We start from the raw sequence: 22,228 nt of genomic DNA on the forward strand, positions 1-22,228 counted from the left end.
TTTAATCACATCTGCAAAGTTCCTTATGCCACAAAAGGTAATGTATTTATAGGTTTGCGGGGAGGAGCATGTCATTATTCTGCCTGCCACATGGTCCCAGCTGGGTTGTAAGCATTTCTCCCTCAACCCCCCGCACTTTTTATCTTTGTCCTTTCATATTATGGGGATTGCTTGCCATTTCAGTCAAGTGATCCTGCATTTGAATGAGTACTAATCGTTATATTGTATAGTAAAGTCAGAGGAGAGAAGATAATCTCTCAGTTCCCAGCTTGGTGTGTATTGTCACATGCTTAGTTTTTCATCGTCTCCTCTTACCTCACCCTCTCTAAATTAGGATTATATCAAGGATTTATTCCTCTGTTTTCTGAGGCACAACACCAGTGCCTTGGGAAAGAGAATGGGGTCTACAGCTTGGTTTTATATGTGCTGTAAGTCTCAGGAACTCCTTGAAGTTTGTGATATAAAATACCCATTATATAAATGAAAATAGAAAAAAATTTACCTGAGACAGGAACTTTCAGGGAAGTAGAATTTTATTTTAATTTAATAATTTAAGATTGAAACGAGTGGTTCTCAATATACGTTCCATGAATGAAACCAGTTCAGAATTACTGGGGGCATGTGTTAAAAATGCAGAATCCTGGGCTCCACTCCAGACTTACTGAACCACAGTCAAATTTTAATGATTTATTTCTACTGCTTGTTAACATTCATGCCAGCTCATATGCATGCTGACATTTTAAGTATTGCTTGAGACTCTTGGCTGAGCATTGGCAATTAGATTGCTTAATCTTATTGATGACATGAACCAGCAAAACAGCAAAAAGTTTACATTATTTCTTTACAGAATTTGGTTTTTCATTTGAAAATAATGAGTAAATAGCAGCATAGAGTATTATTATCTGTATATTATAAATATAATTTAAAAATAAATGCTGAAATGGGAAATATTCATAACATTTATGGCAGCTAAAGATTTAAAATGTTCTTAGTATTCAAAGAACAGTTTCAATTCAATGAGAAAATGTTAAATGTGAAATATACAAATTGCCTAAGGACACATGGTCACAGATAATTTAAAAATGAAGAAATGAAAATGGTCAGTAAACTCATGAAAAATGTTTAATGATATTAGAAAAGAAATATAAATGAATACTATTTGATAACATTATATTTAAATATATTTATATATTTTTTACTTTACTGTATATTTTATTTATTATATATTTTACATGTATACTTCAGATATACACACACACACACACACACACATATATGTGTGGAAAGATAATACTGTTCCTTTGGTTGCAACAAAATAAACATATTTATTATATGTCACTGGGGGGTGGGGGATTGTTAATTTGTTCATCCTCTCTAGAAGGGCAGAGTTCCAATACAGATCACAAATTTTAAAAATGTTCGTCTAGTGAGTGATGTGAAAACTTTCCACAATATATTCCTATGTGAAAAGGGGTTATATATAAAACAGTCTATGATATTGTCCCCAATTTGGACAGATAATATTATACATGCATAGATGTAAAGAAAAGGACCTAGAAGAATATGCATCAAGGTGCTAGTGGTGGGGTAGTTCTGAATGGGTAGAGCTTATTGGTTTTCTTTGTTTTTGATTTTACATTTCAGCACTGTCAAATTTTCTGATAGGAAATACTGCTTTTTGTAATGATTTTTAAAAACTTTAGAATATTGAGAAAATATTTTTTATTTCTCAGAAACTTTAGACTGGAATGATAGAAATGAGAGATGTGAACAAGGTAAAAGTTGATAGTGATTACTATTAACTTCAAATAAAAATTCCCAAGGTTCCAGAGTTGAGACAGTGCTAAGAAGTATGATAATTAATTTTACCAATATATACCCTCCTTATCTCCTTTTTGAAACTCTCTTATGTTTCCATATGCTTTTGTCCTTTACTCTCTTTCAAAGCCTAGGTTTTTTCCTTCTCACATGCTTCTAAGTCTTTGTAAGTCTTCAGTGACAACAAATGCATTGCATGTGACACCTCTTGTTAAAGAAGGTCTAATCTTTTTAAAGTGTTTGCTTAATACCAAGTCTTTCATTTATTTTCCAACAAAGATCTATTAAGTGTTTACTCTTGGCTGTGAGAAGTTTTTAATCCAATGAATTAATGTCACTTCTGTGCCAGGCTACTTGGTCTGTGGTGCCATTATCACAACTGGGTAATCTTGTTAAATTGCTTTTTGTAGATGTTATTTTTTTGTCAGCCAGATTTCCAAGAATGCACTCATTATTAAAGCTTTAATTATCATGACATTTTTAAAAAACACTAATTTTTGACAGAGACATTATGACTGGAAGAATTTTATAACTTCCTGATTTAATTCAAAAGCTTTATCTTGTTCATAAATCTTCCTAATTGACTCTTCACTGTAGCAGACTTCTTTATGATATACTTTAATTACTATCATGGGAAAGAATGAGAGAAAAGAGAAGGGGAAACATGTAACATCTTTTCTCAATTGTGTTCTTTTTCTAATTCACGTTTTAGAAGTCCAGCTATATCCCAGACATGGAGAAAGTATTTAATTCTGGCAGCCATTAGTAGCTCATTGGCACTTTAACATCAGCTGTTCAGAAGCCTGCCAGTAGATTGTTTAAAGTTTTTAGGCCTCAAGGAACAGCTGGGCTTTACAACAGTACTCGGTTTTAGATTTTACATTTCCTGTGAAATACATGTATATGATTTGATATGTTAACTTCCAGCTAGCCAGAAAGCCTTAACTCATTGTTGTGCAGTACATTATAAGTGGGACGACCACATAATGTATTGGCCAAACCAAGGCACTTTCACAATGAAAGAGGATACGATTAGTAATTACACTAGGACAAGACATGTGAACTGGGCTACAGTTTCTGTTGTCTGTAAGCAAATTCCAACTCAGGTGATTCAAATGGTTTAACCTTCTTGACAACATAACCACACCTGCAAAACCATATCATTTATCTATAAACCACCTCCAAACCTAGTGACTTAGAATAATTGCTGTTTTATTAATGTTCTTGATTCCCTGGGATGGCTAGGGAGGCTGGGATGCTTGGGACAGCTTAGCCTTTCTCCATAGAGATTCTCACCCCTCACACATTGTTCACATTCCACATGTAAAATATGCTCATCTCCATCCTAGGTTTCCAAAAATGTCATCCCAGGAAAAACAGCAGGCCCACAGTTCAGGATCCTGTCATCTAAATCAGGTCTCGATGCAAATGAAGATCCTCGTGTTTTGCTCCTTGGTGTGGCTCCTCCTATATGTTCCCACATACCAAGCATACAGTGTTGAGGCAGGGACAGAACGACCTCAGTCAACACTCCCTTTCAGAATGGCAGGAATAGGAGTCATATGGCTCTAAGTGGTTCATAGCAATTCTGAATTCCCAATGGACATATGTTGCCAGGCCACCTACTTGAGGGGCAGGGAATGTTCTTTGAATAAGCCCAGTTCTTTTTCTTCAGAGTGGTTCTGTAGTTCATTGTTCTCCTAGGCTTTTGGTTCTTCTGTCTGGGCTCTTGGCTCTGTCCTCTGAGATAGTCTTCCTTTTCCATAAGAAATGGCCCCATTGCATCAGAATGGCTCTCTCAGTCTGCTTCCTGCCTGTGGAAAGTGGAGGATCCAATGAACTATTTTTGTTTTGAAGTGTCTCTGTGTCAATTAATCCAAGTAGTACAGTACCTTTAAAAATTTCTTTTCGGCTTTCTGTGTATCAGATTATAGTCTACTACATTAGATAAAGGCCCTACTCACAATTCTTTTCAAAATAGGCCTTCTCCCTATTATTGGTTGACATATCAGAGTGCTGTGGTACCAGTTCCACTGAACTAGGCACGATGGTCTCCTAGGCTCCACTTTAAATCTTTCAGAAGCTTTCAAAAGAGTTATTACAACCACACACTTAATTTGATCTTTGACCACAGGCCTTATTTTACTTTGGAAATCTTTTGCAGGCAAGTCTTGTGTCCTCTATATTCTGTTTAAATTTTGCTCACAAGCTGAACATTTCCTTCTCTAGTTCATGTCCATTTTAACCTTAGCACACAGCCAGTTTATGCATTCAGCATTCTGCCTGGAAATCTTCTTAGTCAGATTCACAAGTTCGTTAGGTACATTTTTCTCTATTCTAGGTTACTGAAGGTGGCAGTGTTGTCAATTGTTTCACTATTATGTCAAACAGATTGCCATTTTCCCCCAGGCTGTAAAAAGTTTGTCTTTGTAATTTCTTTCGGCAATATTTTGTGGTTTCCAGTATATAGGCTTTCCACATGTTTTGTTAAATTTTCCCTATGAATTTTATGTTCTGGAATGCTATTGTAAGTGGAGTTGTGTATTTTATTTCATTTTCAACTACTCATTGCTAGTATATAGATATACATTTGATTTGTGTAAATTGACCTTATATCCTACAATCATGTTAAATTCATGTATTATTTCTAGTGAATTTTTTGATAGATTCCTTAGCATTTCCCATGTACATGGTCATGTGTGTACAAATAGAAACAGTTTACTTCTTCCTTTCCAATCCTTATTCCTGTTTTTTTCTTTTTCTTGCCTTATTTTAATGGCTAGGATCTCTAGTATGTATAGTGTTGAACAGAAGTGATGAGACTAGATATCCTTGTCTTGTTTCCAATTTTAGGGGAATAGCATTCAGTCTTTCACTGTTAAATATGTTGTTAGTTGTGGGTTTTTCACAGATGCCCTTTATTAGGTTGAGGAATTTCCTTTCTATTCCTAGTTTACTGGGAGCTTTTGTTATAAATGGGTGCATATTACTGTATATAAATTATACCTCAATTAAAAACTGATTTCATTAAAAAATTACCTATTCTAAAGCTTAAACAGAGTAGTGTTGCCTGATATATATATATATATATATATATATATATGTATATCAGTTTTAGAAAAAAATCTAAGAAAGGAATTGCTATCTTTCCATTTCCTAAGCTAATATGATACTTCAAAACTCAATATATTTTTCTTTGTGATGAACTTTGCCTTTTGAATTTTACACAACTGAGAGATTTTAATACCTTTTCTCTCCTCTAGAATAAGACATAAGAATAACAATAAAAACATGAGAATGTTTTAAATGTTTAGTAATTATATTTCATATTCTTATTTATAAGCACTGTAGCTATATTATATATAATACTAAATAATAACTCTGTAGGTTAATTCTGAATCAGTATAGCTAGATTTTATTTCCATTTCTATCCTTTTTGTAGAGATGAGAAAACTGAGATTCACTCAGAAAGAGTAAATGACTTGCCTTTAGTTATTTCTATACTTATGGTAACTTTTTTTACAAATAGGAGTTACTTAAAGATCCATTGTACATTGGACTACGGCAGAGAAGAGTGAGAGGTCCTGAATATGACGATTTTTTGGACGAATTCATGGAGGCAGTTTCTTCCAAGTACGTATAATCTTTATTTTATCTATTTTTAAGTTAAATTTCAAAAACTTAAAGATAACCTAACATAATAAACTATAAAAATATCCAAGTATGGTACAGTATGTTTAATAACTAGAAGTGATTTGAATGAAATATATATATCTCCTCATAACTATTGCTGGCCAAATGATAATCTCATGTGTCTACCCCCCCCAAAAGTTGTCTCTGTTTCTATCCCTGAAGATACTTTTTTCTTACAAGAATCTTCAGATTCTGTTGTTTGGGAGGCATGATTATGGTGAATGAGGCAGTGGCTAGTGACTAAATTACCTGAGCAAGCCTTTTCATGATTATTGGCAGTCTGTACTTTGTTTCTGGCTGATGATAAAATCTGGTCTTCCATCATCTTTGTGGGTGAATCTGACTCTTGTGGTAGGAGAAGCAGAGGAAGAAGTGAGCATGAGTTAGTACAATCCACAGGGTCCAGAATGGAGCAAGATCCATGAATCTCTGATTAAATCGACTGTTTTTGGTTAAGATGCAGTACAATATTTCACCTGGTCTAGGTAGCATTTAATTGTGGACCCAGGGCTACTGTAAAATTTTCCAGTTTTTTTCCTTCAAGGTAGAGACTTCTGCCATAATTTAGTAATATGTTCTGAGAGAATTTTGTCGCACTAACAGTCATCGCATTTGTTTCTGTATAGCCACAGAAACCATGTACTATTTAAAAACATATAGGTTGCTTTGGTTTTTCATAGAAATGAACTCATCACTAGAATCAACTGTAACTATAGACATACTTCTCGTTTTTTTTTTAATTATAAGGTTTAATTTTAAGAAGTTGAATTCAACAGCAGAAAATGCTTTCATCAGCTTGCACAGTATTTAGAATATTTTGAATCTCTTATTACCCAAGATTTTGTGCAGAGTATATTTGCCAGTTAGTATGGACTACTTTTTAAAGACCCATGCCTGATTTATTTATTGTTATTATTTACTAACTTAAACTTATAATAAACTACACTTACTCATAGAAGTAGTTGAGAAACTCTACACTTCAAGTTCAAGATTTCATGGTACAGTTAATTGATAGTAGTTTTTCATGTTTAATTTTAAATTCCTTACCCTGTAAAATTTATGTAAGTTTTTGAAATTATGTGTAATTTTGTAGGTAGCAACATTAATCAAGAGATTGTATAGAGAATACTGCAAGGCTATATAAAAGAAAAGGAAATTCTCAACGTATTTGTTTTTATTGTCTGTTTGTGTAAATAAAATCTATCTTTATATAGGTAACTTAAATATACTTACATAGAAGCTGTTAAAACAAGTTATGAACTTAGTGTGTATGGCCTATATACTTATATGCTGTTGAAATAAAAAGAGAATATTTCCATAATCAATGAAAAGCTTTCCAGATGAAAAGCTAATTTTGAATAAGCTGTGTCAATCTAGAATCAGAAAAGCTGTTTTGTTTTTTTTTTTAATGTTGAATTGAGAGGTTACCTAGGATCTGTAATAAGGAAATGGGGTTTGACAAGAGTCAACAATAATTTAAAATGCAGAGACCACCTGTAAATCAGGAATTATACTTCTGGGCTCTTCCCAGAGAAAAATCCCACAGACTTTTCAAAGACACTTCCTGGCAGGACACTACTTTGGGGAAAGTTTTCTAGAAATGAAACCTAGTACTACCAAATTAAATTGGGCAGTAGTCCTGAAGATAAGCCCAAGATTATTTAAAAAGGAAATATAACTTACATTCAAGGTGGAAAATGCCTGTTACAAGTTGGCTTAGCCAGGAATCTGGTTCTGAGATGGAGTTATTAAGGAGTGTGCTTGGAATCAACCTCTTTGGAGGGGGAGGGGACAGAAAAAGAAGTGGATAAAAGAGAAGTTGAGCTGCAACTTCGACCGGCCAACAGCCTTGGGACCACCCCTGCATGCTATTTAGACCCTTAAGGAAAACTAATTTCCATTCCCCACTCCCCAAGCAACATTATGTTGGTTTTATAATTTACTATCTTGTCAGGGTTGGGATGGGGCAGTTACAACTTCTTCCTCTTGGCTTTCTCTGCAATTATATATCTTACCTCATAGGCCAAAGATTTGATATGGGTGTTGTGGCAGTCGCCAAGTATATGTCTATCCTGGTTCTATATTTGGGGATTGTGGAAATCACCACTGCCTGGGTCTGTGGTCCCAATGGATCCAGTATGAACTAGACCTTGGCCAGGGCACCGTTAATTACGGGCCTCCATACGCTTCTAACATGGAGGGACAGCATATTGATGCTTCAGGTCTCCTGGTATCACTGTCAGCTCTGTGCCCTCAAAATGTTTGGGTATTCCCTGTCCCCAGTGCACAGTGGCTTGAATAAAGGGCTATAGGTCCGTTTGGGGAAGCATTGGGGGAATTATTATCTTGTATTCTTGCCATGGTGTTGCAAGTTCCTCCCTTCTGGAGACTAGGCTTCTTCTTCCATCAGTGAGTCCAAAAATTAGCGAAGGTTTGGAAACTGAGCATGTGATTGGGACTTCATTGGGGCAGCTACCCTCAGCTTTGTGGTCATCCGTCTTTGATTTCTTTTGAATGTACCTATTGAACAGTAGCCTCATTAGCTTCTTATTTTGTCTCTAGGGATGTCATACTCTATGAATTAGGTCAATAACTGTGGGTCAGCACCCCCTGCACACCAACCTTGCCACTCTCAGGATAACTGTACCTACCTGGCTTCTGGTGGCTTCTGGTCCTCACCTGGTCCTATTATCCCCATTGCTATTAATGAGCCTGGTTCCATAAAAACCTTTCCTCTGTCACTTCTGACCTTCAGAAGAGAGCCACCACGCAGAACCTAGTAATGTAGATGTCTTCTCACTAGTACATTCCTCATGGCTTTGGTAAGTGGTGCGTTTTCTGGGCCTTCCCAGGGTACATCACCATCCAATGGGGTCCTGGCCTTATGTAGCATGTGCACCCCAGAATGCACTCTCTGAGCCTGAACTCCCCTCTTCTGCCATCTGCCCCAGCATTCTTAGCATTTCAGCATTACATGAGCTATTACTTTGCCCCTGTTTTTAGGAACCATCCTAGTAGCCAGTTTGTACCGTCTCCTGAGATTCTTGCTGGTTGTAAATCTTGCATCTCAGCACAGTGCCCTCAAATCAATAAACTCTCCCTCCCTTATCTCATCTTAAATTCCAGCCCCTTTGATTAAACACCCTCAGAATTTAATCTTAGATGTACTCTCCTTGCTAATGTAAACTTGCTAGATCTTGCAGTTCCTTTCTCAAATAGCCTCTTTCTTTTTCCTTTATCAGGCCTCTTATGTCCCAGGTGGGTTATATTGTGATATAACCCTAGTTATATAGGCCAAAGTTTCTGGAGAGGAGGTGAGGGTGGACAGATGGGGGGTTACAGAGGCCCAGGTTGTCTTATGGGAGAGAAGCCTCTACCTACATCATCCCCCAAAAAAGAAGGGGCAGGCCACTTTTGTGGGTTCAGAAAGTTCTGGGGAATCTGGGAATTGAGGATTTCGGGAGACATCAAACGAGACATCTCATCCCATGTGGCAGGATCCTGTTCTTTTCCAGTCAGGATCCTGACTTAGCACATCTTCCGTGCCTGGAAGTTAGGGAGTTTCTGACTACTCTGACGATTAATCCCTGTTCCTGGTCATTACCTTTCTTTGCCCCAAAGCTGCAAGATCTGAGAGCATTTTTGTATCTACCAGAGAGTTCCTCTGGCTTTCATGTTGGTGGTTACTTGCCCTTAGCTTTTTTTTTTTCCTTCAAATTTGCAAATGCATTCTTTTAAAAAAAAAAATTTTATTGGAGTATAGTTGATTTACAATGTTGTGTTAGTTTCAGGTGTACAGCAAAGTAAATCAGTTATACGTATATTGCCCTTAGCTTTTTATATTCTTTTTCCATTGTCCTTATAGTTTTTATTTCTCCTATGTTTCTCAAACGTCATTGCAGCTAAACTGTTCCCCTTCTGCTGGTATACCATCCCAGCCTACCCCTGGTGAGAGCTTTAACAGCTGGACATCCACCTTGTGCCAGGGCTTCTCTGTGTTCCACTGGGGTTGGGCTCCTCACTGCCAGCCAGGCGGCTAGTGATCTAGCTCCAGAGCCCCATCTTATCACCTGCTTTCTCAGACCACTCCTGGTACCATCTGTCACACATTGGGTTACCTGGGAAACATATGTTGAAATGACCTTTACTATTCAGAGGTTTATAAGAAGTGCCCTAGAGATCAACCCCTGTGGAAGGGGTACACAGGGAGCAGAAATGGGCACAGGGAAAAACTGATCTGGGATGCAGCACAAGACACCTTCCTCTGGCCCCATGGGGAACTCGGGAACTACAGTGGCTTTTCAGAATTGTCCCCAGTTGGGCTGAGATAGCCAAGCCTTTCTATTCCTACATCAGTTAGTCATTGGAGGTATGTCACCCTGAGAAAGAGCATGGCCTATGGTGTAGCGCCCTCTGTAGCTGAGGCAACCCCTGGGGCAACAGTGGGGGATCTGAGAGCCATAACACAGTGATATTTAGATTAAGACGAAAACTGAGCAGAAAAAAAGTTTTACGGTTTGTAATAAAGGCAGGTGCTAGAATCCGTAGGATGGACCATATTTCTGATAATTCTGTTATAAGTCAGATGATAGACAAATGCTAGCCTCTGCATAATATTTTTGCTTTGGAAACATTGGCCATTGGAGCAAACCATTGAGTTGCCCCAGGCAACTGTGCCCTAACAGAAGCTAGATCTCTCCAGTAAGAATGTCATGTCAATCTATTTTTTCTTTCTCATTGTTTTGATTCATTCATTCATTTGTTGAAAGCCAGGCACTGTGCTTGGTACTGGGGATATGGGGCTGAATTGGACAGAAATAATCCCTGCCTTTCACATAGCTTCTCTACTAGAAGAGACAGATAATAGACAAGAAAATAAGCAAATAAGCAAATGAAAGAATGAAATTTATAGTGAATGCAATGAAAGAAACAGGAAATTGGACTGAGAATAATAGTAAGTGACTTAATTTATATAAATCAGATGAGTGTTATAGATACCAGTTACCTCTTCTATGAAGTCCGTTGTCAAAGTCATGATACATGTTAGTCATGGTACTTTTGTTGAAAATTCATATGAGCTCTTTGATTATAGTTAGGTAAATTCATTAACAGTGGAAAACTGAATTCAGAAAGTATTGATTGATTAGCCTGGATACTAAGTAGCAGCTCCAGTGGAGTACCACAGGTCTGTTTCCCTAGTATTTGCCTTTTCAACGATTTTATCCGTTGGTCCTAGTAATTCTACATCTGAGAATATAGGTGAAGAAAATAATCCTGAATAAGAAATAATTTCTATGCCCAGATATGTTCACTGAACATTTTTATTACCTGATTTTCTTCCCTCTGCTTCCAGAATAGCACACCTTCCTCGCTTTCCTTCTACCTCACTGGTTGCTCCTTCACGCTTCCCTTGGCTTCTTTCTTTTCATTCCCTTGACCTCTATACTTTACCGTACTCCAGGGCTTGGAGCTTTCCTCGTTACTGTTTATCCCCACCCCCTTGGTGACCTCGTCTGGTCATTCATCTTTATATCTGTGACTCCAAAATCTGTGTTTGGAGTCTGTACCTCTCCTCTGAGCTCCAGGCTCATAGTCTGCTTCCTCCTTGATGTAGATCTGCGCTAGACAGAGCATACGGAGCAGAGCGGGAACTGGACTCCTGACCTCCCACCCGCCCCGCCCCGCTCCTGCTGCAGCACTTCCCACTCAGTGAACGGCAGCCCATTCTTCCCGTTCCTGAGATGAAAATCACTGGAGTTATCACTCTGTACCGTGCTACTTGCAAAACTTGTTAGCTTTCACCTCAACATGTATCCAGAAGCTAGCCGTTTCTCATTGTCTGTATTATTACTTCCCTTATCTGAACGTCTTCTCCCTGATTGTTGGTAACAGTCTCCTGACTAGTTTGACTGCTTCCTCCCTTGTTGCCCCTTAGTCTGTTCTCAACACAGAAGCTAAAATGACTGTACGTTAGGTAATTTCTCTGCTCAAAACCCTGCAAGGGCTTATCATTTCATGCAGAATAAAGATAAGTCCTTGCCATAGCAAAAAAGGCCCTGAGCCGTCTGATTCCTTGTTTGCTGTTTTTCTAATGAAAGCCAGGCATGCTAGTGCCCCAAGGCTTGTCGTTTCTTCTCCTTGGAATCCTCCCACCCTCACCTTGCCTAGTTTTCCACGTGGCTAGCTCTCTCCTCCTTTAAAGAGATATTTAAAATTCCTCAAGGGAGTTCCCTGGCAGTCCAGTGGTTAGAACTCGGCGCTTTCACTGCTGGGGCCTGGGTTTGATCCGTGGTCGGGGAACTAAGATCCCATGGCTTTGCAAAAAATATAATAATAAAATAAAATAAAATACAATTTCCTCAAATATCTCTTTCTCAATGAGGTCTTCCTTGAGCAACTTATTTACAATTTTACCCCCAACTCATTTTTCTTCTTCTCTGCATTTATCAGTATCTGACATATTTATATTTATTTATGTTCTGCCTACATCCTTATACTGTAAATTTCATGAGAGCGGGAGTTTACTCTTTCCTTCGCTACCATATTCCTGGTTTCTAAAATATTATCCAGCATGTGATAAGTACTCAGTAAATATTTGTCAGCTGAATGATTGAATTTGATTTGTTTTGTTTATATAGCTTAAAATGATAGATATGAATGGCAGAACTTTGGTATTTTAAATAATTCCTTCTTTTCATGTGATTTAATTTCAGGAAACATTAAAGCTCTTATAATCCTTACATACTGCCAAGTATATATTAAAATCACTACTTGTAGGCACTCCTTAAATATTCATTTGTTTTTGTGCTTGTACTTCTTGTAGTAGCCTTTGTTTTCCAGAATCAGTTGCCTCTGAAAGTTAATAAGAAAAGTAGTGACAGCTTCAGCTTTGCTGTCTAAAATTCTTTATATCAGAATTTCGTTGATAGTTATTAACTAAATGAGAAAACAGGCAGTACCTCAAGTGAGCTTTAAAAAGCTAGTATTAAATTTTTCAGTGAAAGTAATAGAAACTATTCAGCAATGACTGTACTTAATCTTTTTTCCTTTTCCTCTTTAAATGATTAAAATTAAAAATCCCTTGGAAGCACTAAGAATGGCAACAAGGATGATTATTACATTTAGACCTCAACCTTGGCTACCATCACAAATTTTATTATGCTGTGTCACAGAACACTTAAGAGAAATAATCTTAGTTTGAAGCCATTCCATCTACCATTTGCCACAAGGTGTGGTAATGGTGTTTTCATAAAACGACGCTTTCTTTACTGATTCAGCATTGAACTAAAGCCTTGACTATGTGCCTGAGACAGACCCGACTATTTAGAGAAGTTATTAATTTGGTCAAAGTTCTCAAAGGTCACATATCAGATTTCAAAGGTATAAGATATATAGCCCCTGATTATCATGACCAGATTTACTAAATAAATTTTTATTATTATTATAATATCCTCTCTTTCTAAAGATGTCATCAGATATGGAAGTTAATGTGCTCTTCATCCTTACACCGGGCTGCAGTTCAATAATTTCTCCACCATTTTACGTTAAATCTTTGGCTGCCCCGTAGGAAAGGGGCCTTTTCATTGTCCTGTTGTTCTTCTTTCTGCCATTTCTGCTGCAATTAATTTCATGGCTGCCTTCTTCCACGTATTCCAATCATTGCCTTTTATGCCTGATCCTTTTTTTAAATGAATGGGTATATTTATAGCTTAGATGATTTTATCTATAAATCTGTGAGTCCCTTTGGATTCCACCTGTCACTTTGGGCAGCATAATTTACTTTGGTTTTCATAAGAAATTTAATAAAAACATATGACTCTATGGGACACCACTGCTCTTCTTCCTTGTGGTCCAAAGGTGACGTAAACCATTTGAAAAAAAAAATCAAGTGGAAAGAATGTCTGTCAATATGAGAAAAATCAGCAACCATGTTACTAAGGAACATGACTCAAATCTAATTTATGACTAGATTTTTTTCCCATTTTTCCATCCAAAGAAAGATCAGATTCACACTTTAACTATAGCCATATTTTTCTTGGAATGCCAGCTATTTCTGTTTATAACTTTCTCTCTACTTTTTTTTTCAAGTGAATGAAAAAGATAGGTTATGTAAGTATTAAAAATCTATAGGTATGCATTGTGTGTGTGTGTGTGTGAATATAAATACATTTATATTCCCTAAAAGATTTAAGGTGGATATATACTTCAGTATTTTAATGTTAGTTTTGCATCTTTGCCCGCATTCCAGCCCAGCCTTGGAGGAGCCAATTTGACTTGGAGGAACAAGTGAAATGTATCATCTCTTTCTCAACATAGTTTACAACTCTTTTCTTTCAGATGCTTTTCTTTCCTAATCCTAGTTTATTCTAATCATTAATTCTAATTGTATTAATTCCAGCCTTCCTTTAATATGGGTGTACATTTTTTACACTGATTTTATTCTGTTTGTATGAGTCTTGTGTATGTATTACTTTACTGTGCCCTATTTTCCTTACTTGAGTGTGAGTTTTGTCAGAAAAAGAGCTTTATTATCAAGAGGTTACTTTATTTCTCACTGTCCCACGTTATACCGTACTACATAGTGAGAATAAAATAACTCCCGTTGGAAGCATTACTTAAACGTTGAAGCTAACCGTCATGATGAAACTACTGTGGCACATAGCCGAAGGAAAGGTGATTTCCTAACATAAACTAGAGAATCATACACTTTTCCAAATAAAGTGGCTCTGCCTGTAGTAAACTAAAGGTTTGAATTTTAATTACAGAGAGACATTTATGTTTTAGATTTTAAATTTTCTCTAAAGAAGAAAAGTATTTTAATAAATTCCTATTGTATCCATTATTACCTCTCTTTTTCTCTTTGAATCAGCAAACATTGAGATCTATATAGAGGAATCCCTTAATATTTTACTCTGAGTTTATTAAAGCTAAATTATTTTATTTATTAAAGATAATCATTCTGGTTTGACAATTTGTATACCATGCTTCCTCTTTTTCTTCTTTGCCTATTCTCCTGACTCACATTTAGCTAAGTGAAGCCCAATTTCTTAAAAGCTTGTGTTTCTTGTTGTTTTCCGTCTATATTACCATATGTAATAAATTAGGAAAAATGAATGAATATATCTGCTCATTGGCAACATTAAAAAAGGAGACTCACTGTAGATTTCCTTAGTTGTACTCATAGATTAATCTAAAAACAAAAGCAAAAACCCACTACCAGTAGCGATGCCTTTTGGGTCAAAATAAGGTCCTTTGTTATGACCTTCTTTCCTGCCCTCCTTAGTTTATATGTATTTATAAACAAAGATAAAGCAGGTATGCACATATGAAAGCAGTTTCGTTTTTATTTTTAGAAACTATCTGTATGGCTGGGTTTGATGGGGAAATAGTGTAACCGTATTTGAACGAGAGAGATATAATTTTATTATTGGAAATTAAAGATGCTGAAAGGAAAAGGGGAATTAAGGAAGCAAAGTCAGAAAGTTGGTTGGGGTAAGGTCAGAAATTAAAGGGACTTTTTTGTTCTCTAGGAAATGTGGAATCTAATTTGCAGTTAGTGTCGTATCTGGACCTAATGTTATTGCTGATGGTCAGAACATTTCAGTTAGTAGAAGCCAGAGCCCCTGTGATGGCCCATCCTGACCTCCCTGGCTTCCTCTGCCACTCTGTGCCCTGCCTTCCCTGTCATTGGACTCTCAGGGTATATTCCCAGTTTGCTCTTGCTCTTCCCTTTCTCTGAAATATGCTCCCTCCTCTACCCTGAAATCTACTTGGTTAACTTGGTTTTTCGGTATTTGTTGAAATCTTACCTTCTTCTGAGGCTTATCCTGATTCCCCCAGATGATACTGAAACAGCCCCACCTTCTCACCACCCCTGGCTCTCCTGATACACTTGCTTTGCTCGACTTTTTCTTATGATACAACTTTATATTATTTACACAGATGATATCATTGTATATGATTCATTTATTACATTTTTTGCTTATTGTGTGTCTCACCCATTAGAATGTATGTTCCCCAAGGACAGGGATCTAGTTTGTTCCTTTTATGAGCAAGTTCCTATATCAATGCCTGGCACAGAACAGATATACAATAAATACATGTTGAACTGAATTGAACTACACTCAAAGGGAGGCCACACAAGAGAATATGAGTGAATTGACACAAATCTTTTCTGTTACTGGAAAATTAAATTTTAAACATGCCTTACTTTTGATGAGTTACTCGCATCATTTTCACGTGGAAGGAGAGCCGTAAAGATGTTGTGAGTGATGAATACCTGATTTTCTCAGGCCTCACGAATAGACTATTTCTTGAGGGACTAAAAATAAGTGCTGAAGTTGGTATGTTACATAAAATAATAACTACATTTAATGTAAGCTGGTAGTAGATACTTTTTGAGCTGATACATTTCAAAGTTCTATTATATAAAGCTGTAACAAAATTTGTGTAAAATTTGCCCTAATCAAGACATAAGAACAAAATAATCATTCATATTGCCAAGATGATTACATTCTGGCTAACTCAGTTTTCCACCACTTGACTGTTACTTTTATTTCACAAATTATAAAGCAAGCCAGAATTACCATAGCATGCCACAATTCTGATTTAACCATGATGTAGTGATTAATTCTTCAGACTGTTTTTCTTTGTGGTATCCACAGATGGTGACTCATTTATTTTTCACATCTTCAGTCAAAATAATACCACATCCTGCAGTACACGTGAAGACTGCCACATTTGTGAATAGGAAACAAAATAAGCAGCTGTTAAATTTATCATTAGCCAATATGGTGAGATAGGGACTGTAGAAATTCAAATGGAAAAAAGACTTAATCATTCTGAGCACAGGTTGGAGTGGGGTCGCCTGGGGTAGGTTCACAGGCCATTTCTTCAGAGTCCTCACAGGATGACATTTCTTATTTCAGTGAGTTCACCATAGTTTGGATCTGACTCTCAGCTCAGGAAGTTTAGAAGCCCGACTACAAAGCCCACATCTCAGGAACATGTGATATGTAAAACCTTGGCTTTGAAAAGTGCGTGGGCAGATGCACTTTAGTGTATAGATTTCTGTCTTAAGTGAGAGGGTAGATTATAATTAAACATTCTCTGAAGTGTTCCAACTTTAGGATTTTATTAAAGTACTAAAGAAGCTGTATATTGGTTCACAATTCAGGGCTGATCTGTAGCCTAAAACTTAGTGAGTCAGTTGAAAATGTTGATCACATCATATAATTATACTTGACTCAGAGGAATAAACTCATTCAATGTTTTAAACTACTTTGTTTTGCATAAACTTTAGCTTTTCCTTGCTGCCCAAAGATTATTTTAGCAAGAGCTCAAGAGACAGTTGGCAAAGGGATTCATTCAAGGGAAAAAAATTTCACAAAAGGTTTTTTATTTGCATTGCATTATTTTCTCTATGCTGCCTGTTAAATCGTATAGTCAGCTTCAAAGCAAGTTCATGATAAGAATTACTTTCACAATAAAAAATGGTACAGAGAACTAAAACCTGTTGAATTAACTGTGCGAAGATGAAAAATGAGACTTGGGCTTACATAAGCCATTTATGCTAATCAACTAGACCAATTCTTTTTTTTTTTTAACATCTTTATTAGAGTATAATTGCTTTACAACGGTGTGTTAGTTTCTGCTTTATAACAAAGTGAATCAGTTATACATATACATATATTCCCATATCTCTTCCCTCTTGCATCTCCCTCCCTCCCACCCTCCCTATCCCACCCCTCTAGGAGGTCACAAAGCACCAAGCTGATCTCCCTGTGCTATGTGGCTGCTTCCCACTAGCTACCTATTTTACGTTTGGTAGTGTATATATGTCCATGCCACTCTCTCACTTTGTGCCAGCTTACCCTTCCCCCTCCCCATATCCTCACGTCCATTCTCTAGTAGGTCTGTGTCTTTATTCCTGTCTTACCACTAGGTTCTTCATGACCTTTTTTTTTTTCCCTTAGATTCCATATATACATGTTAGCATACTGTATTTGTTTTTCTCTTTCTGACTTACTTCACTCTGTATGACAGACTCTAACTCCATCCACCTCACTACAAATATCTCCATTTCATTTCTTTTTATGGCTGAGTAATATTCCATTGTATATATGTGCCACATCTTCTTTATCCATTCATCCGATGATGGACACTTAGGTTGCTTTCATGTCCTGGCTATTGTAAATAGAGCTGCAATGAACATTTTGGTACATGACTCTTTTTGAATTATGGTTTTCTCAGGGTATATGCCCAGTAGTGGGATTGCTGGGTCGTATGGTAGTTCTATTTTTAGTTTTTTAAGGAACCTCCATATTGTTCTCCATAGTGGCTGTATCAATTTACATTCCCACCAACAGTGCAAGAGGGGTCCCTTTTCTCCCCACCCTCTCCAGCATTTATTGTTTCTAGATTTTTTTGATGATGGCCATTCTGACTGGTGTGAGATGATATCTCATTGTAGTTTTGATTTGCATTTCTCTAATGATTAATGATGTTGAGCATTTTTTCATGTGTTTGTTGGCAATCTGTATATCTTCTTTGGAGAAATGTCTATTTAGGTCTTCTGCCCATTTTTGGATTGGGTTTTTTGTTTTTTTGTTATTGAGCTGCATGAGCTGCTTGTAAATTTTGGAGATTAAACCTTTGTCAGTTGCTTCATTTGCAAATATTTTCTCCCGTTCTGAGGGTTGTCTTTTGGTCTTGTTTATGGTTTCCTTTGCTGTGCAAAAGCTTTTAAGTTTCATTAGGTCCCATTTGTTTATTTGTGTTTTTATTTCCATTTCTGTAGGAGCTGGGTCAAAAAGGATCTTGCTGTGATGTATGTCATAGAGTGTTCTGCCTATGTTTTCCTCTAAGAATTTGGTAGTGTCTGGCCTTACATTTAGGTCTTTAATCCATTTTGAGTTTATTTTTGTGTATGGTGTTAGGGAGTGTTCTCATTTCATACTTTTACATGTACCTGTCCAGTTTTCCCAGCACCACTTATTGAAGAGGCTGTCTTTTCTCCATTGTATATGCTTGCCTCCTTTATCAAAGATAAGGTGGCCATATGTGCGTGGGTTTATCTCTGGGCTTTCTATCCTGTTCCACTGATCTATATTTCTGTTTTTGTGCCAGTACCATACTGTCTTGATTACTGTAGCTTTGTAGTATAGTCTGAATAGACCAGTTCTTGACTTTCTCTCTCTCTCTCTGTTTTTAAAACATCTATATCAGCACCATCTGATTATACCCCGAAGAAGAGACAAATAATTCCTTCTTGAGTAATTCGTTATATCCCATCTGATTATATCCCAAAGCAGAGACAAATAATTTCCTCTTCTTGAGTATCTTCTTTGACCGCCCCAGTGTTTTCCTGTGCATTTAACTCAAGGACAGGTCCATTACTAAATCTGTCCGACATTTCCTCTCTTATGTCCTTGATCCATGCCCTGACTCCATTTGCATCACCATAACCCACCTTCCCTAGACCTTGACCACTTTCTATCTTTATCACGTACAGAACCCTCTGGTAACTTTGGTGTCATAGTAATAAGTCTTCGTGCACTTATCTTTACCCCTTTATTAACTCTTTTCACCCTCCACATATAAATTTCTTTCTGATGTGGTCCTCGCACTTGGTCTTTCTCTCTTGCCATCTGCCACCCTCCGTGTATCCTTTGTACAATTCACGAAGAGCTAGTTTTAGTTGCCTGTACATGTACCTGTCTGTCACACCTCTGTCTTTGTACATAATGCTCCTTCTTGCCTCAGTGCTTTTGATTATTTAATTCTTGCTTGTCTTTTATAAACCAGCTTAAATCTGTAGACTATCCCAGTCTAGATAATAGAGGCTTCCTAGATGGTTCCTTAGCATGGATATATCCTAATGACATGTATCACACTGAGTTGTAATTACGTTTATTTATCTGAGTTAGCATTGTCTTGGAAATACTGGAGGTCTAGGACTGGATCTTTTTTTCTTTTCCTTTATAATACCTGTCATAATACGTAAGAGGTGCTCAAAAAATGGTTATTGAATGAGGGCTGAGGTGAAATCTTACACCTCAGAGATGTTGTATCTGAAGATTGTATATAACTTTAAGGAAAAGTATGTTGGATGATTACCTGAAATTTGTTCTGAATTCCATAAAGAAATAGTGTTTCCACTCCCTATGGCTTTATAGTGTAAAACTAACAACTCTCTATAGATGAGCAAAACATCTATAGAGTGATTTATATTTGTTCAATGTTTCTGGACAGACTTCAGTATTTTATATGCATTTCAAGGGTAAAAGGATTTTTACGCATAGGAGGTAAAAGTTTAGCCTTATTTATGTCCCATACTTCTTATGATTTAACCTGCAAGCATTTATGTTGTTTTCTGGTTACAAATGGCTAAGGATATAAACAACTAATAATTCTAACCATTTTTAGTTTTACTAACTAAACTCTAGATTACTCTACATTTGGATTACTCCAGATCTAGAGTCTCTGCCCAGTAGAATTTACAACTGTTGAAAATCGTGTGTGCACAGGGAGTATATAAAGAGATGCTACAAGTTAATGCAAGAGAATAATTTAAACATTTAGTTCATTCTAATGGTATTTGTGATAAAAGTGACCCTGGAGAATTTGTATGGTAGAGATGGACTTTGATTTTTGTTTGTTTGTTTGTTTTTTGTTCTTTTTTAAATTGCTTTGAAAGGTTTCACACTCCAGATTTTCTACTACAGTTCTTTATTTTTTATTTTTTTGGGCACGCTGTGCAGGATCTTAGTTCCCCAACCAGGGACTGAACCTGGGCCCTGGAAGTGAAAGCGCGAAGTCCTAACCACTGGACCACCAGGGAATTCCCTAGAGATGGTCTTTGGAAATACCTAGAATGAGGGCAAGTGCAGTGAAACAAGTGACCCAGCAGCAGGCCCAGTATGATAACCCCTTCCTCTCTCTTATCTCAGCCCCCGCTCCAGCCCACATATATACATGGTTGATTTTCCAGGCAAAATTCATTTCTGTTCAGCTTATTTTAGAAAACATTTCTTGTCCAGGTTAAAATGCTAGGCACTAAATCTTCACTTTCAGCAAAACATGCCTAAATAAAATGTTGCCCATAAGAAGTTGTTAGTGTTTGAGTCTCTTCATATGAACTATCTAAAGTAGTCAAAATCATAGGAACAGAAAGTGGAAAGGTGGATGCCAAGGGCTGGGGAAAGAGGGGAGGAGGAATTAGTGTCTAAAGCTTATAGTGTTTGAGTTTTGCAAGATTAAAAAGTTTCTAGAGATCTGTTGCATAGCACTGTAAATATACTTAACTTATTGAACTGTTCACTTAAAAATGGTTAAGATAGGAAATTTAATGTTAGGTGTTTTTTACCACAATAAAAAAGAGAAATTGTTAGTAAAGTTTTTATAGATGAAAAATGTAAGTGAAAAAGCTTTTTAAAGATTAGTAAAATATCATTTACTGCTAGAGACTAAAATATTTTATTACTTTTATGGTAAATGAAATTTACAGTCCACGTAAAGTGCTTGGAATAGTAAAAGCTCAATAATGTCGTAATTGAATACAGTAACTTTCACTTTTCAATTCAATTTGATGCAATTTGATGTTAATTCATTTTAAACTGCTTTTAATGACAGGATACTGGCATTCTAACTCAAAATGATCTGATATATTTCTGATAAAGGGCTATTTATATAGACAGAACACCTTGAGGCTAAAAGGAAACTTTTAATATAAATACACATTTTTTGGGATAGTTTATGCTTTGTAAATTTCCCTGGAATAGCTACTCTGCTCCTCTGTTTATCACTTGTTTGTATTTTTCTCCTAAATGTTATAAAATACAAAAGAATTTGCTTTTAATATACCTTTTACATACTACTGAACACTCAAAAATATTAGGTATTAAAAGGCATATTTTAAAATTAACACAACATTATAAATCAACTATACTCCAATAAAAATTTTTTTTAAAAGGCATATTTTCTTCTAACTTAGAAATGATCAGAAGGTAACTTGATTTGAATGCATCGTTTGTTTTCTTGATATTTAAAACTAAATATAAGAATGAATAGTTAAAAAATTTTTTTTTTTATTTAATTTTATCTTTGGCTGCGTCGGATATTAGTTGCAGCACGCAGGATCCTCTTTGACATGCGGGATCTTGCGTTGAGGCGCATGGGCTTCTCTCTAGCTGTGGTGCGCGGGCTCCAGACGGCATGAGCTCTGTAGTTTGTGGCACATGGACTCTGTAGTTGAGGCGCACGGGCTTAGTTGCCCCATGGCATGTGGGATCTTAGTTTCCCAACCAGGGATCGAGCCTGTGTCCCCTGCATTGGAAGGTGGATTCTTAACCACTGGACCACCAGGGAAGTCCAAGAATGAATACTTGATATGCATTCAAATATTATAAAGGACTAGAATCTTCAAAAGTTAAAGAATGACTTTTACTGGTGCCATTGAGAGAGAACAAAGATTAAAAATTAAGGAATCATAATTTCATCTTATTTTGGTTATGACACATCAAGAAAACCACCAGATGTCTTCCATCATTATTACTAAAAATAATAACAACTACAACAACAGCTAATATATTTTTAGGGTATATACCAGCCTCTGTTCTCAGTGCTTTAACATTTTTTTTTTTTTTTTTTTTTTGGGCTGCATGCTGGATCTTAGTACCCTGACCAGGGATTGAACCTGTTCCCCCTGCAGTGGAAG

General features: G+C 36.6%; 1 protein-coding gene across 2 annotated transcripts in view; it reads left to right on the forward strand.

The window, feature by feature from the left end:
• Nucleotides 1-22,228, forward strand: part of ME1 (malic enzyme 1) — a 183,677-nt gene that overhangs the window by 82,342 nt on the left and 79,107 nt on the right. For both annotated transcript variants that reach the window (XM_082474214.1, XM_082474215.1), the window contains exon 6: nt 5,348-5,451. In XM_082474214.1, the coding sequence (XP_082330340.1) occupies nt 5,348-5,451 (104 nt within the window). The remainder of the gene's footprint in view (nt 1-5,347; nt 5,452-22,228) is intronic.

The sequence above is a fragment of the Balaenoptera physalus genome (genome assembly GCF_965194825.1).
Source record: "Balaenoptera physalus genome assembly, chromosome: 9".
NCBI classification, from domain to species: Eukaryota; Metazoa; Chordata; class Mammalia; order Artiodactyla; family Balaenopteridae; genus Balaenoptera; species Balaenoptera physalus.